Source organism: Olea europaea, chromosome 15 (genome assembly GCF_002742605.1).
Source record: "Olea europaea var. sylvestris chromosome 15, O_europaea_v1, whole genome shotgun sequence".
In the NCBI taxonomy this organism is placed as follows: Eukaryota; Viridiplantae; Streptophyta; class Magnoliopsida; order Lamiales; family Oleaceae; genus Olea; species Olea europaea.
In genome coordinates this window covers 19,112,170-19,129,160 of record NC_036251.1, presented here as the reverse complement: position 1 = coordinate 19,129,160, position 16,991 = coordinate 19,112,170, and the positions used below count along the sequence as shown (strand labels likewise).

The 16,991-nt window shown below is 34.2% G+C and overlaps 2 protein-coding genes across 2 annotated transcripts in view; one reads left to right on the top strand and one right to left on the bottom strand.

Moving 5' to 3' along the window:
- Positions 1–3,688, top strand: part of LOC111410379 (rRNA-processing protein FCF1 homolog) — a 9,567-nt gene extending 5,879 nt beyond the window's left edge. Inside the window, exons 5-9 of the mRNA XM_023040684.1 lie at positions 810–882; positions 2,537–2,624; positions 2,897–2,953; positions 3,030–3,108; positions 3,216–3,688. Of these exons, the coding sequence (XP_022896452.1) occupies positions 810–882; positions 2,537–2,624; positions 2,897–2,953; positions 3,030–3,108; positions 3,216–3,229 (311 nt within the window). The 3' untranslated portion in view covers positions 3,230–3,688. The remainder of the gene's footprint in view (positions 1–809; positions 883–2,536; positions 2,625–2,896; positions 2,954–3,029; positions 3,109–3,215) is intronic.
- Positions 3,689–6,183: 2,495 nt separating this feature from the next.
- On the bottom strand, positions 6,184–15,920 carry LOC111410378. The gene is made up of 14 exons (XM_023040683.1): positions 15,256–15,920; positions 14,930–15,016; positions 13,418–13,527; positions 12,689–12,739; positions 11,657–11,828; positions 10,694–11,011; positions 10,369–10,572; positions 9,262–9,747; positions 8,948–9,148; positions 8,437–8,625; positions 7,863–8,026; positions 7,579–7,731; positions 7,198–7,276; positions 6,184–6,881 (listed from the first exon to the last, which is right to left on the bottom strand). The coding sequence occupies exons 1-14, from the start codon at positions 15,679–15,681 to the stop codon at positions 6,447–6,449; spliced, it is 3,075 nt and encodes a 1,024-aa protein (XP_022896451.1). The 5' UTR covers positions 15,682–15,920; the 3' UTR covers positions 6,184–6,446.
- Positions 15,921–16,991: the final 1,071 nt, after the last annotated feature.

Sequence of the window (16,991 nt, the reverse complement as noted above, 5' to 3'; positions counted from 1 at the left end):
GTGAAACTGCTGAAAAATCTAAAAAAAAAAAAAATGAAATTTCGGGTGTGAACAGTGACTCCTTTTTTTCCTAATCAACTAGAAAGAAAATTGAACAAGAAAACTGCTACCTCACAACAATTTTTTTTTTTGTTTGTGCTGTTCCACATGTTTTTTTGGGAAGAGGATAGGAAGAAAGTTTTGGATTGTGGATGAAAAATTACCCAAGTTTTGGCTCTGATACCAAATTTGATGTAGGACGAATTAAAAAATAGAAAGAAGAAACAAGAAAGAGGGGAGAACCGGAGAGAATGAGAGGAGAAATCAGAGAAGAAGTAGAAATTCATGGGGGAGAGGAGGAGGAAGGAGAAACCATAGACAACAAACCATCAAAATATTCTTCAATTCATAAAAACTAATGAAATTACATCGCAATTAGGTTTAAATAGTAAAGACTAAAACCCTAAGTAGAATGGACTTGGGCTTGGGCCAACACAAGCCCAATTACATAAATATAATCTAAAACATAAATAAAGTCGAACTAAAAATAAATAAAAAGTAGATGTTCCATCATTCTGTTTGACCAGTGAAATAATTATAGAGTTTTGCTTTACTTTTGGAATGTCTTTGTAATAACAGTAATATCTATTTTACTGATTTTTGGTTCTAAATTCTATTCTTTTTTTACTAACCCTGGTAAGCTTCTCGTTGGCTATTAATAGAGAGTTTACACGGCTCATCTGCTAACCATGAATCCTGTCATCCTTTTTATTTGGCTTGTTATCAAACTCTTGTATTGCTATTCATTTCATTTTCTCTATCTTTTCTAGGCACTCCTTGTATCACAGATTGTGTAATGGCTGAGCTTGAGAAGTTGGGTCAGAAATACCGAGTTGCTCTGAGGTATGTTCTTTTGTTCTGTTTTGATCACCATTGATGATCTCGTTGAGCTGAATAAAAACTTTTGGGGTTACATACATTATTATCTCAAGGGCTAAGCAAAATTTTATGCAATACAGGTGTGGGCACTTGAAAACAATTATTTTGTGAAACTATGTAGATACTTTGTGTTATATCTGTAATGTTGTTATTCAGTAAAAAGGATGAATATGATGAGATCCTGAATGTTTATTGTATTTTATGGATGCTTTTCTAGTAATTGAATGCAAATTTTTGGAATATGGATTGAATTTGTGAATGAAAAGTTACTGTAAATATATGAATGCTGTCAATGAAATGCAGAAGGTAAATTAACTACAATTTGGAAGGCAATTATTCTAACGGACTCCCCTCCCTTACATTTATTATAGGCCCTCAACTTTAGTCTCAAAAGATCCTAAAATATCCTTCCCCCTAACGACTAGACAACTTAACAACTCAGCAGCTAATCTAGTAACCAGAAATAGTGTCCTGCTTTTATAGTGAATGCATCACTACTTTTCTCTATTGTTGTTGAGCATTGGTAAAATTTATAGGGGGGCTATCAGAATACACATTGAGGTCTCTCTGCCTGTGCTTGTGTATGCATGCTTATTTGTGTGAGAGAGGAGTGCATGCATGTTTGTGTTTCTTTATTCACTCTGTACTGGATGTGCTATTGAAGCTCAGGATTATTGCGAAAGAAGATATGGATTTAATATTGTATATAATGAAGTTAATCGTCAGTGCAGGTTGCAGTGATCCAAGCGTTATAGTATAGGGTTTTGTTACTTGTACATAAAAAATATACATAATGGATTACATAACATGATGTGGAGAGAAAATATTGGATGAAAAAATTGATTGTGTTTTAAATTGGCAGATGGTAGAGTGTCTGTGGTATTATGTAATCCATTATGTAAATCTTTATGTATATGTAGCAAGGTCTCATAGTATATAGTTGAGAATAATTTAGTCTTGCAATTTTTCTCTTAGATTTCCTCTGATTTACTCTTCTTCATTTCCTTTTGGGCTCATTTTGCCTGTATATTTATATGTACATGTGTAGATAAAATTATCTCAGTAAGTATTGCAATTCTTGTCCTTAAAAAGGCCTGAAACTGTATCAAACCTTTTACTAATCATGCAATTGATGTCCTACTTGTCAGGTCTTAGGGTTTCTTTGTCTGAAATAGATGTATATAATCCCCCCCCCCCCCCCCCCCCCCCCCCCCCCTTTTTTTTTTATTTTTTTGTTGTTAATGGTATTTGTTTAGCTCACAATATATATTTTGGAAATTGTAGAACACGTCCAAGAGGGAGGGGTAGACAAAATTAATAGAGCATAGTATGCTCACACTATGGTAGTAGCTAAGAATCTAGTTGCTTTTGATTTTCAGTAGGTGTAGTATGATGAATCGAATGGAAGGGCATAAAAGGATTCAGAAAATTCTTGGTTAAAAGACCTGTTTTGTTTCTGTTATGCTTTTTGTTTGAAAATTTCCTTCTTTTTTACTTTTACTTGATTTTATTCCTTGGTTTTGTGATGATGAATTACTTTAGAAAAGAAATCCTCTGCTATTTGCTTATACCAACAACTTACTCTGTGTTCATTACTACTACTCTTTCTTATGAGCAGAATTGCTAAGGATCCTCGATTTGAAAGGCTTCCCTGTACTCATAAAGGAACTTATGCTGATGATTGTCTTGTTGACCGGGTTACACAGGTACGATTTAAAGTCAGCTGCTGTTATATTTTCGTCTTCCAGGACTTGAGATTCTAAACAATAAAAATTAGCAATTTCCACTTCATTCTGTTTTCCAACTTCCATGTTTTAAAAGAGTGCCAAAAAGCTTGAACTCACCTGCTTCTACATGTTTCTATAATTCCTGTGTGGTATTTGTATTTTCGGGTTAGATTGTACTGTCACGTTATGAATGTCACTTAAAATTTTTTGTTTACAATAATTTAATGGATTGCTCTGTGACAATACAACAGCACAAGTGCTACATCGTCGCAACCTGTGATCGAGACTTAAAGCGTAGAATTCGGAAGGCGAGTATTAATTTTCCAGTAAAAGGTAGTGTTATTTTCCTTTCGGTAGAAATCTAACATTGATATTTATGATCAGATCCCGGGTGTACCAATCATGTATATTACTCAACACAAGTATTCTATTGAACGGCTACCTGAAGCAACAATTGGTGGAGGTATGATAAAATCTCTATGTTACGGACCCTTCCACTCCATCATTCCTTCAAACTTCCTTTTGCATTTTAATGTGATCGTTTACTTCGTCATTGTACATTTTGTGCAGCTCCAAGAATCTAATGCTAAGGTTTTCAACTGTGCGAGTCTTCAGTTTGCCAGAAAAATTTGTTGAGGAAATCGTTAAGGTTGGCCTCAAAGAGGAAGAAGCAACTTATCCCAATGGTTGGATCCTCGACACCAGTGGAGGCATTTTTTGAACTTTACTCTTTTATTTCTACCAAGCTCTCTTAAAACTCGTTATTTGGTGGGTAGTTAAAGAGAGTGTTTATTTTAGTTTTTGTGATATCCAATTCAGATCTGAAACAAGATGATAAGAGGCCTTTATGCTCCATAGAATCAAATGCTAGCTTTATGAATTGCTTTAGTTATGTATGTTTTTTTCCTTATAATTTTGAATGCTTGGACCTCAGCAATTCCTTTTTGTATACCATTCTACCCCTTCTGCTATGTGGTATAATTAAACAAAGATGTGTAGCACAAATTACTAATGGTGCATAGAATGGTGAAAGTTGCATTCGAGTAGTTCTATTCAGTTTGTTTTAATGAGGTCATTTTGTGGAAAATCTATCTTCGATGAGGTTGGTGTGTGAACAAATGAATGAAATTAGGTACCAAAGGAGTGCACGATTCTTCGAATACGCATTCGTCTGTTGAGAAAGTCGGTTTGGTAGCCCTATGTTTAGCACGCAATCGGGAATTTTTTTTTTTTTTTTTTTTTTTTATGAGCACAAGAATAATTTTTGAGGGGCTGCAACGAAACGTGATACCTACGTCAAGATAGATTTGATTTTCTCTGTCTATCCGAAATTCCCTCTCTATTATGAATATAGATATTTTTAATTTGGGCAATATACAAAAATATCCTAAAAATTAGAGATGTTCTGAAAAATCATGTGAAATATTTTTTGGAAGAAAAAAATCTTGTGTAAAATGAAAAAGTGATACAATGTCACCTTTTTTTATAAAAAATTATCACTTTTTTAAAGTGGCACAAACTCAAAAAAAAAAAGTGACACAAACGCTTAAAAAGTGACAAAATTAAAAAAAAGTGACAAAAACTCAGAAAAATTATAACACATAAAAATAGCATCATCCATTTGTGAGCACTAGTAATTATATTCTTAACATTCTTTGATTCAAAGTATCATCCCATCTCAATTGAAAAAGCAAACGATTTTGCTTCTCCATATTACTATATTTCTATAGTCAATAATTTTATACGAGGAACTACTGAATAATCAGCATATTCAAGACAATCCACATGAGCGTAGTGCGATTCTTAACATAATCAGCACATGGATTGTCTTGAATGTGCTGATTATTAGGAAAATATAAATATATAATATATCATGTGACTTTTCATCTTATTAAATAAGTGACAAAAATTTAAAAGATGACGAAAACTCAAAAAAAGTGGCTAAACGTAAAAAAGTGACAATGTCACTTTTGAAAGTTTAGTGTCACCTTTTTATTAAAAAAAAATGACATACAATGTCACTTTTATTAGAAAGTGATGTTTGCTACTAAAAAAAGTTATAGAAATTTCAAAAACGTGATTGATAAAAAAGTGTCACTAAAAAAAAAGTGACAAAAATTCAAAAAATTGACAAATATTAAAAAAAGCAAAAAAATTAAAAATTAAAAAAAGTGACACATTGAAAAAGGTGACAAAACACTAATTAAAACTTTGGAATCAATTCGATTAAAAAATGACAACTCAAAAAAGAGAGAAAAAAGTGACGAAACACCAATCAAAATCTATTTACTTTATTAACCAGATTTCTCTTTCAGGCGACTGAACTTCCTTTCTTTGCTTCAAGAGTTCGTCTTGGTCGAAATGGTGTTGAAGAGATAAACCCACTTGGTCCTCTAAATGAATACGACAGGTTTGTCAATATATTGCTGAAATCTTTAGATGTTGATTGAGAGTTTTTGTGTTTAAAGTTCAGAATATAAGAATTTCTCCAGGATTTTGTTTTGACAGAGTTGGCTTGGAAAAGGCAAAGAAAGAGTTGGCTGGAAGCATTGAGAAGGGGGTTTCCTTTGTAGGAAAATAAAAAGGCTACTGGCATATTCAATTGTCTTCCTAGTTCACCTTCTGGATTAAAGTGGAGTGGTCGTTGTGCCAATAGGGAGATTTCGTAAAACTGGGATCTTTCAATAACACCACGTTCTCTCTTGGTCAATTCGACTCGCAAACGTAAAATTCATTTTCTTTAACCATGAATCTAACTATACGGGATAAAAAAAAATGAAAGATTGAGCACAAATTTGCCCAAAATCATTGCTACGGTGTGAAGATTAAAATCAAACCTGAATTCACATAGAACCGTAGAGAGAATTAGGGTTTCATATAGTAAACAATCTTTCTTCCTTCCCCCAAAGAAAGTTCAATACTACAGGGACGTAAATTTCAAAAGTTTCATATTTGGGACGTATGGAGTCTAATTTCCTCCTTTTAATTTTCTAATACATCCTTATTTAATGTACCTTGTTATCAATAAATATATTTTAATCTTATTTACATCAATATTTAGAGTGTGTGAGTCCCATTTTTATGAAAAATGTATTTTAAAATAATAAATTCATGAAAAATGTATGACTGAAAAATAAGGAAAAAATTTTTGTTTACGTATAATATTATATTAATGAATAATGTGATTGAAAAAAAAAAAAAAAAAAAAGAGAGAATAATGTATTTTAAAAAAAAATGAGAATCAAACAAGGCCCGGTGATATATCAAGAATTTTTTTTTTAAAGAAAAAAATTATATTTTTAACTAAATTAAATATATTTTCGTAAAAATAGAAACAAGCTTATTTTATGAAGCAGAGGTAGCAATTGTAAACAATTTATTTACTTTATAACAATAAAAGGAAAATTAAAACAGAAAAGTTACACAAACATATATTGTAATCTAATTATAAATCTTTGCAGGAAAAAATAAGTGGTAGCTTGCTCCTTACGCTACTACAAAGCAACATACAAAATTTTCATCTCACGCGACTCCTAAATAATAAAAGAAACAACTCATCATCTTCATTCATTTTTCAACCAAAAGTTTCATATGATATAAACATATTCTGCCAGCACCATTTACAAGTCAAAAAATAAATTAAAAGGCAAGTAAAATGATACAAATTCTTTAGGTCAGAAGGTTGCTAAGACGTACAAAATCTAGTCGATTAAATTAAAAATTGAAAAAATGGTGTAAGGAGGATTAAATTCATTGAATTAGGTGATTCATCTGGATGATTAAATACTCACAAGATCAGTTCTATGCAAGAACTGTTGAATTTGCATCCATCTGCTTCAGCACAGGCTTCACATACTTACCTATCGATTTTTGATGCGTTCGGTTCCTAATCCGTTGGATTTTATCTTTACTCTGTTGTCTCTTCTTTTCTTTTTCTTTATTTCTCAGGTTCCTCTCCTTTTCGTACATACCTTGCCAGAAGACCTCACCGGTAGACGGCCACAGCCACCGCCTCTTTGGGCGGTCGGAATCAGCCTCCTCAGCCAGATCCTCATCCATGCTCTTGAGAGTGCCATATTGGAACCAATTAACCCACATTTGACCTCTCCGGCTTCTCAACTCATGTTGTTCTTGCATAAAACCTGTCTTTGGGTCCACATACACCATTCTTCTCGCGCTGTGGTATGCCCAAACATTTACGAGCAACTCGAGCAAACGAGAGTAGCAATGTTTATCCTGCCAATCAATGTCAAAATTGTAAGTCGCAAATAAACTATCATCTAGAAAAAGAGTAGGTACACAAATACTTCAGCCGTCGATGGAAATTAAGCACCTGTTTGATGGCCATCATATAGAGAAATAGGGGAGAAATGATGTTTCGAATAGTAATTTTTTTGAAGAATGTGCGGTTAAAAAGTGAGTAAAAGTTTCGGATTTTACATGCATAATATTTTAGTGACCTTGCTCGACACGTTCTAAATTTTTAGCATTTGCACTCACAAAGATATTCCCAAAACTGTAGTTTGAACCCATTACAGAGGAAGAAAGTTACCTTGGACAAACTCAGATAACAACGCCCGGTTTTCTGGTGCTCATCGTAGAATTGTGCGTCAAGTGCATTCACAAACATTCTGCGAATTGAAAAGTTGATTCCAAGTTAACAATTCTATGCTCAACCAATTTTTTTGAGACCAAAGAATCAAGGGCTAATATTACAATTATTAAAACCAGATGCACAAGCAGGTCGCCTGTAAGCAGGCATACTGGCTATATCAAGCCAGTTTACATTACTCCATTTGATCGGTTAATATAGAAATCAGTCAAAACCTGACTAAACTGGTCAACCCCAAAATTTCTTGGGTCAATAACCGATCAAGTTCTGATAACAACCATTAATATAAACTCTGTGTAGAGCTATGGTAAAGGTTCAAACCTTGAGAACATAACAAACTCCAGGAAAGACCGAGTGGGCAGAACCCAGCAATGCATGACAGACCAAGAGTCTTCGACTATCGGCATCGTGGGAAGAGCACTCAAGTTAAGCTTTATGCCATACATACTCTTGAGAGCCTCGTAGAATGCGGACCTAAACATAAGAAACAAGACAATTCAGGACTAAAAGCCATCCGAAACCTCTTTGGACGGTGATAAAATGAAGAGATTCATGAAGGACGACTGGAAAGGAAATGATTATATTGACATGATGATTCTTCTTACTGGCAATTCCCAGCATTTATAGCATCACAGAAGGACCAGAAATCCTGTTTCAATGGGTTTCTTGGGTCCCTGTCTAAACGGGCCCAAAAGTATAGACTGTCACCATGTCTTCGTGATTCGACAGCATCCAACAATGATCTTTCAGCAGACTTGGACAAAGACACCTGGCAAACTCCGAAATTTAAATATGAAACAACAATTCTCAAGGAAAAAAACACATGATTTCCACACACATTGTTTCAATATGCAAATCTGATGCTCAAGGGAAGAAGTAATAGATATATAAACTTGCTAGCTAAGATTAAAAATAAATAACAGTTAAGTATTTTTATGTAAAATAAATATGTCGTCCAAATATGACAAAATAACATACTTTTCTAGTAAGTACGAAAATTCACTTATTTTGAAAGTCTTACAGTCAAAGTAACTAATTACCAATTTTCACCCATCGAAAAATTATATATTATAGTACTTATATACTTAACATAAATTTATTTGTATGTGAATTTTTTAAGCTTAGCCAAACATGATCTCATCTCAATCTGTAAGAACAGAACTACAAAGGATTATGTACCTTCCTTGCTGTGGCTCTCCAAGATTGGAATCCTATCCAAGCATTTCTGTGAATGCGGTCAATTCGGTTTGCAATTGCAAAGAAGGCTCCATATTCTCCCAAGACATCTCGATAATAAGGGTTATTTAATAAGGGAAGACGAGAAGGCACATCAATGTCATCAGCTCCAGGTCTACGGCCTTTTGTGGACTACAATCACCCGACCATGCATCCACGTTAGATTGAAGAGAGTAGATATTGTATAAACTTGGAGAAAATAAAATGCTTCAGATATCTCTTAAAAGATGCTGAAGCAATTATGTAACTACCAATAAGCAAAATTTTGAACATTTTTTGACCAATTTAAAGAAATAAAATGAAAATGAAAATGAAAAAATAAAAATAAATAAATTTGCAAGGGATATAGCCAAAACAGTCAATAAGCAATGCAGTGATAAATATAGGCACTTCATCATTTTAGAAGAAGATAAAAGCCACCAACAGTGTTCTGGCCATGAAGCAGAATGCTTACCAGCCCAAGTCCGCGATACAGTGAATTACGGTGCAAAAAGGGCCAAGTTCCTTCTCCAAAGTAAGGCTCATAGATACATAATGGCTGACCTGTCCTTTCGAGCTCTCCATCATCTCTTTCATGCAACGACTTGTCAGCCCTTCTTGCATTCCGATATACTTCCTCCCATGTTCCTCGAGGTTGATCTGTTCTGTCCCTCAACTGCATTATATTCCAAAGAAAAAGGAATTGCCATAAAAAGAAGTAAGCTGCTTAGATTCTGTAAACTCTCACGCTCCAGCTTATAAAAAGAGACAAACACTGAGATCACTTGCCTCGTCATCCTGTCTCTTTCTTCTTGTATTAGCCATTTCAATTTGTTTTTGCTCCTCCCAGATACTATACAAAAAGGTATCGTTTGTTGTAATCGATGACATAGAACTCTGCCAATGAGTATGGTCAAATTGCTTTTCAACCTTGTCCAGAATTTTATGGATCGTCCAGGTTTTATTCTGAGAAGGCATATCTGCAATTGCTTCAAAGAGATGCCACTGCCATTCTGCTTTCAATTTGGTAAGCACCTCTTTGGCATTCTCGGGAACAGTAACTTCAGATGGGAATGTGAGAATGTTTTCCAACAGTGAAATATATCCTGCCTTACTTTCCGAAACCATAAGGTTTCTAGCAGTCCCTTTTCCAATTGATGCAGCATTGTGGGCTAAAAGAGAGAGTTTTCCATGTGAGATCATTTGAAACATGATCTGAGTCAGGACCCTAATGTCCTCCTTCGGAAAAAGATACCCATTCACCCTGTCATCAATCTAGAAGTTGTAGCCAAGTCAGTCAAATAGAAAATGAAAAACTGCAGTAAAAAGCAACAAAGTTGAATCAAGATTTTCTTGATGTCCATGCATGTCAGGTAGTAAGATGATCTCAACAAAAGGATCCTGTAAAGTAAGTTTGCTAACATTTTAAAAAGGCTATCTCATGGGTAAATATTAAAGGTTGATTTAAAAGGTAAACTTGTAAATCCTCTCCTGGACTTCATTGGGTTTCAGGGTTCTAGAAATGGGACAAGTTCACCCTATGAAGCTCTACCAAGAAACCTGGCTAAGCTGAACGAGCAAGTTGGCACTTTTTAAATCCAAAATAACTGTTATGAGCGTAGAAAATATATATATATATAAACAACCCGTGTAACCCCCATCTTCATGAGCCAACTCGATTTTCGTAATTCAAGATCAACTCAATGGGAGGAAAAGGAAAGTATTAGGCTTAATTTGATATATTTGTTAAACATAATGATCCTCAATTTGAGCTAAAATGAGCTAAGCCTTGATCTATTAATTAACGGCTAAAGCAGGTAGTCTGTCTGCCTTTACGTGCATGTGTGACTGCACGTACAAGCATGTTGTTAGAAAATATATGGTAAGGATACCTACATATTTTCGGATCATCAATAGATCTGGTGCTATAACAGGTTTCCTTAAAAGCATGGCTTTTTGCAAAATGCTCGGAAAAGATAGCTCTTCAAGGAAGGATCCATATATCACAATATCTACAGTACTCAGTACATTGTTTATATCTTCGTCAGCGGCAACATGCTTCACTGTTTCTTTTGGATATTTCAAGTTTAGGGCAATGGTCTACAAAAAAACAAGGAGAAATGCAAATTAGTTGATTGCTCCATGTCGTCTAGCAAAATATCTAAATCATTTAATTTAAGATACAAGAATGAAGAAACTAGACGGGAATAAACTGCTGTACCTCCACGGTGCTACTGTAGTTACCGGTTAAATCCCCAGTTAAAATGATGATTTTGAGATGAGAATTCAAAGTGTCCGAACTTTGGAAATCCACAAAAACTGGATACAAAGCCTGCAAAACTAAGGCATGCTCCAGCCAGAGACCTTTATACATAAGTTGACTTCCAACAATAGCAACAAGAAAATCGTCACGCCCATACTCCAACTTCATACGCAGACTGTCTTTGTGCAAATCCAAAAATTTATCAGCCTCCCAGGCTTCTGCAGGAGATCCTGGAATAACAATGTAGTTTCCCGGATCACATGCGGAATAAGTCATCTAAAAGAAGTATAAAGAGAGAGTGTTAGTTACCAAGATGGCTGTATTGAACAGTGTTGGGAAATATGAAGTCTAAAATCTTTTTATTTATGAACATCAGATATAATAATATCCAGCAAACCAATGGATATTTCAGACTTCAATCTTAAAAAGCATAAATAAATAGGTTGAACTCTCATAGCATTGCAATGGGGCAACCACAGATTACAAATAGTATAACTGCAAATGTGTTGTCCTCTCGTCAAATATTAGAGACAAGCAAAAGGGGGTGGGTGGTGGGGGTGAATGAATAATCCATCTTGTCATCAAAATCAATATAAGATCTGCCTTAACTTTCTACTCTAATTGACGATAAGGAACAAATTTTTTTATCTTTTTCTATTTTTTTGTCTATGGCATCCGCTCATTTTCTCTCCATCAGCATTCCATCAGAGTTACAAAATTTAAGTTCAAAAACGGAATCGACAAAATGATATTTTCTTCCTCAGGAACGAAAAGAGAAATAAGCATAGTACACATGTGAAGCTACTAATGTATGACATTTCATTAACAGACAGACATATTGTATATAATAATAATAACAATAAGCCCAGATATCCAAACAAAATGTGTAACCAAGAATGAAATTCTGCAATTGATAAATACCGGCATAATATAGTTTGGGAAGACCACAACAGTGGCCCTGCTGAAGATTTTTCTCCAATTATTAACAAGCTCATTCTGGCCACTTGATACATATTGTCTCAATCGAGCAGCAAGTATTTGTTCATGGATGGTCCATATGAGAGGTATATTTCTAAAAGGTTCCTGCATAAGACTGTAAAAAGTAAAATCTTTCATTTTATGGGAAAAGGATACCGTAAACCACAAAAGATAAAACTGTTACAAAGGGAGAAGAACAAATAGGAACAGTAATAAGCTACTCTTTCCACAAATGAGCTTTGTAACTATAGCATATTTAATGCATGTTTTTTTACTAAGTAAATTTACTTTCATATAATTTTGTTTTCATATATATAGAAGTTAGATATTATTTCGAGACAAATGCAAGAGTTATTTTCAAGATAAGTAATATATTTCACTTAAAAGTAAGAAAAACATAATACATATCCGAACCCATTTGAAAACAAAACTTTTTAAGCTTAACCAAACCTGCTCTTACTCATTTATACAAAGGTATTGGACAATATGCGGACAGATGTGCAGACGAGAGAAAGGTGCTATGGAAGATCAATAAAGGTTATTAACACACTTCATCTTATATTTCATAAGCTATCAAAACAGAGACCAGCTAACAGAATGCCATGTGATTTTGTGATTGGCAACCCTTATGCATAGGAAAACTGTAGAGAACCACAATTAAGCAAGAAGTTGAAGGCATTTCCTCAGTCTAGCCTTACACCCTTTAGTTAATTCTAGGTTGTTTGAACCAAAAACACATGACTATAAATATAAAAGATATTCCTACAGCACTAACAAAAGTAACCAATGATGTGGTGGATCATGCATTAACCCACTTAAGGGTTAACTGATCAACAAACCAGGACACAACAAAAAAATTTGATATCATGCAGTTGCTTCTTCAACTAACATAGAGGTGCAACCAGCGAAAAATAAAAAGAGAACAAAGTTTTGGTCAAGTCTCTGTTGGATTACTAAATAAAGTAAGATGCTTACCAAGATAAGATACCAACAGCTTTAAGAGAATTCACAAGTATGCCATTATAGCTGCAAACAACAAACACAAAACGATAAGAATTGTCATCTCACTTTCAGCCTTACTCCTCAATTCTCAATTTACTGTTTTATGAGACATAAATCCTAATCATTTCAATTATTTCAACAAATTAATCAGCCACCGTGGAGGAAAGCGATATCAACTAAGCAATCATGAAGATCAAGTAGACTGGCAAGAAGTATCAAAATTGATTCTTCAAATAATGATCGTCTTAATATTAAAAGTGAAATTGTTTAATTCCAGGCATGATGAAGGATGCAAACAAATTCACTAACTCTTAAGTGAATCAAAAAGTTGAGTAATGAAGGATTAATCGAAGGGGTCTGAAGTGACAGAAATAGTCAACAAGGGTCATCCAAAGGTGAAGTATAATTATACCGCAAAAAAGGATCTCAATTATCCAACACTCACTCATTTTTTCCCAGGTCAAACAAGAAAACTACTAATACTACGTTTAAAATTAGCTTTCTTTCCATTTGAAGATTAATTATATAACATAAATTCAGATTTATTCTAATAGCACCACAAGGTCACAGAAAGCATCAAAATTGAACCGGAATGTGATAGTTCAATTGACGACAAAGATCCTCAATAATTGACATCTAACAATCAAATCACAATTTAGCATGAATTTTAATGATGTCATGGATTGAGAATGGTGTGCATACTTCAGCCAATCTACAGTGCATTTCATAGTTTCATTGGTTGCAATTACTTTGAGAGGAAGCCCTATATCTCTCCAAACACCACCTACAGGTCCATCTTCCAGTGAGAATACCTGCAAATATAAAGATATGAACGGTATTAAGAATAATATTCATGAGAACTATCATTAAATCACAATTAATTGCTTCTGTGGTATTTAACCACAAACCTTGAACCACCTCTGTAGAAAAAAAAAAATGTTATACACTAGTGATATATTGGACATGGCTAAGCATTTGCTTGATGGGGCACAGGAATAACATTATGGCTGGACAGGAACTATTGACGCATAAAGGATTAATCACTTGAGTAAAATAGCAGCTGGAATCATTTTAATCATTGCCTCATCTAATGTTTGGAATTGCCTTGTGCAGAGTGAGACATAACGTGCGCGTCTATAAATCTCAAATCCTAGACCCTTCATATGTTAGAACTTTATTTTCCTCAGAAGTTGCCCAATTGTCCAAACTCCTACCTTTTTGTTTCTCCCAGAATGACAAAAAACTACTGCATTTCTGTCTTCCACATGGATCTTCATTGATCAAAAGGTTGTCCTCATTCTTATCCATCTTTATCTATCTAACGCTCTATATATGAAAGATACAAGCTGAACAGTTCAAGTAGCTAGCAGATAATATGCAAGTCAAAAAAATCCCAAATTGATTTGTTCTCAAGCATCAGAAAGTTGATACGCTAAAATAGTTTAGTTCAGTTCCTCTAAATTTTGGTAAATGAGAATCTCAATCTAAAAATTGTGCTTTGTTAAACGTATCCAAGAAAGAGTTTACATAAAATTTATCTGAATAGGCTACGTCCTATCCGCTCTATGGAAATTGAATAAGAGATTAGCTGATATTTCCAGTCTCGTTTGGTCTGTCAACCTAATCCAAGCTCAAAATTTTACCTTGAGCAAACCCTACCTTGAGCTCGTAACAATTTGTGATTTGTCATGGATTAGGCCATGATCCCAACTCACAAGAGAAATAAGAAATTGAATGAACTCAAAAACAAACAACTCAAATACATAATTTTATAGTGCTGTGTGCAATTGCCACCTGAGGTTTTCACAGCATACAGATGTTCTCACATCTCTCACACACTCAAAATCAAGTCCCTAAAAGAAACTTTTATAAAGTTCGAATATTAAGGTAACTGATACGTGTATGGAATACCCCATGTTGTACATCATAATAGGCTCCACACAGTCCCACAATAATTTCCAACCATCAGCATTGAGCATAACAAATTGTCAATTAGCATGCAATAATGGATAATTACCTACAGTTCATTTGCTCTAAAATACCAAAGGCACAAGCAATGAACTGGAAAAAAACAGTAAATTGCCTAAAGAACAAATCATTACACAGGACGAGACTCAATGGCCAAGAGTTCAACTAGAACTGGAACTAACAAACTTTTCCCCCTTAATAAACATAACCAGAAATAAGAAATTTAAAGCACTGCTCAGTAATTACCTCAATTTCGTATCCAATCTCTCGCAATGCAGTAGCAACTGTAACCATCTGAATCTGATATGGATCAACGGACAAATCCCCGAAAACCTACAAGCAAAGATCAAAACATTTAAAAAGTAGGATGCAAATAAAAAACTCTCTTTTAAGAATTCTGCTCCAAGAATAAGCTACTTATTAAAATTCAAAAAAAATAAAAATTACACAAAAACCCAATTATAAAATAAAATCAAAAAAATAAATTTGGGTTATTGAAAATAACAAAATCAAGAAATTAGCACCAAACCAATTGAAACAAAAAATAGAACAAAAAAAAAAAAATTCCTTACCAGTGCAAGCTTGGGTTTTATATATCCAAATCCCAGTACTTTTCTCGTAGCAACAGTTTCATTGAACTCATTAGCATCCCTTCGAAACTTGGCTAGTAATTTTGAAGGCTCAAACTTGATATTTTCCCCAAAATCCAACTCATTCAAGAACTTCAAGTCCTCAAAATTATAATTATTCTCGGATTTTTCTTCCTCCACAACGGATCCAGGTAAGAAGAACATCTGGAACAGAAAAACAAAGAAGAAGAAAACAGCAATTGTGCAAATCCATTGTAAATAGTCAATCTTCTTGAAAAGAACAAATCTTGCGAATCTTGATCTGGGTCTTTGACAAAATAATCCATTACTACTATTACTTCTCTCTGATGAAGAACGCAGCAAATGGAGATCCCTCTTCAATGACAGCCCAGTCTCGAGTGAACCCATTTACACTCCCATCAATGAAGTGCCAAAATTTATTAACTTTAATAGATATAAATCTGTGTACTATAGCTGTATGCATGCATAGATATGTACAGTGATTGATTAATCGATTAACTTAGTGGGATGAGAGGTTTTGTTCCTCTTTTGTCTATTTCTTCGTGTATGATTTCGTATGATAGAATTCAAAGAGATGCTTGTGATTTTCTCAAGTAAATGACAGAGAGAGAGAGAGAGAGAATATGAATAGATTAAGGTTGAACAGCTGCTTTATTATCGTGGGAATGGTTGTCCGTCATTGTCAACGATATATACACGAACATTCTATAAGTATACACGTATCCATATGAAGTGTATTGTGCAGGATGTCAACAAATCGAGTCTATTCGTGAGTCGAAAATCAAAGTTCGGGCTCTACTCAAATTTTTTAAGTCAGGCTTTTTTTTTTGCTCAAACCGAACCGAACAAAAGCTCGGCTAGAAAATCGAGGCTCAATCCGAGCTTTCGGCTCGGCTCTCTTTTTTTCCTCATGAAAGCAACTGGCTACTACCTTTGCCCGAGTCGAGCAGAGTCGGCTTGATTCTTTCTATTTTTTATTTTTTTTCCCCCTTTTCATGAAGGCAGAGGGATGCTGGCTACTACCTTTCAAGCTAGTTGTCAGCTGCTTTTTTAAAAATTTCAAGCCGGTCTGCGAGCCAAATGGGCCGACTCGAACTCAACCCGACACACTAGCCAATTTGTATCCCTAGTATTGTGTATGTATATGATGAGAGATGGGACAATAAATTTGTGTGTATTTTATTTAGAATTTAAAATTGGCGGGTGAGATATTGTTAATCATTTTGGTCTATAAATTCTTTAAATAAACTATCTTTCGAACTTTTAGTTCGAATTATCTTTTGCGAGAATTTATATAATGATGCATTTCTACATTATTTTCAGTTCAAGGCATTTGCAAAAATGTCCAATCTTACATATCTCAATTCAAAAATGTCAACTTTTGATAATCTTTACAAAAATGGCCAAATTTAGTATCAAATTCTCTATTTTACCCTTGATGAAAGAATAAATAATTCTCAACTTTTCTTTTGCAAGTTAACACTGATCTCGAGAAAACAATGGCTTCCATGATAAGCCATAATAACTTTTGCTATTACCTATGCTCGTCCACTTGTCTGTACTTTTCTTTAAATATTAACAAATTATTTTAGAAAAATTGAAAAATGTGAAATAGTAAGCATTAATAACCAGAAAGAAATTTATGGTTTGTACTCTAAAAGAAAAAAATAATTTGTTTATGGCGATAAATTTAATGT

What these genes read in the sequence shown, in the direction of transcription:
- LOC111410378 (XM_023040683.1), bottom strand. Translation starts at nt 15,681, where the DNA reads ATGGGTTCACTCGAGACTGGGCTGTCATTGAAGAGGGATCTCCATTTG. An exon ending in TGCACTGTAGATTGGCTGAA is followed by an intron (nt 12,740 to 13,417) that starts GTATGCACACCA and finishes TGTTGTTTGCAG; the next exon opens with CTATAATGGCATACTTGTGA. An exon ending in GGAGAGCCACAGCAAGGAAG is followed by an intron (nt 8,027 to 8,436) that starts GTACATAATCCT and finishes GGAGTTTGCCAG; the next exon opens with GTGTCTTTGTCCAAGTCTGC.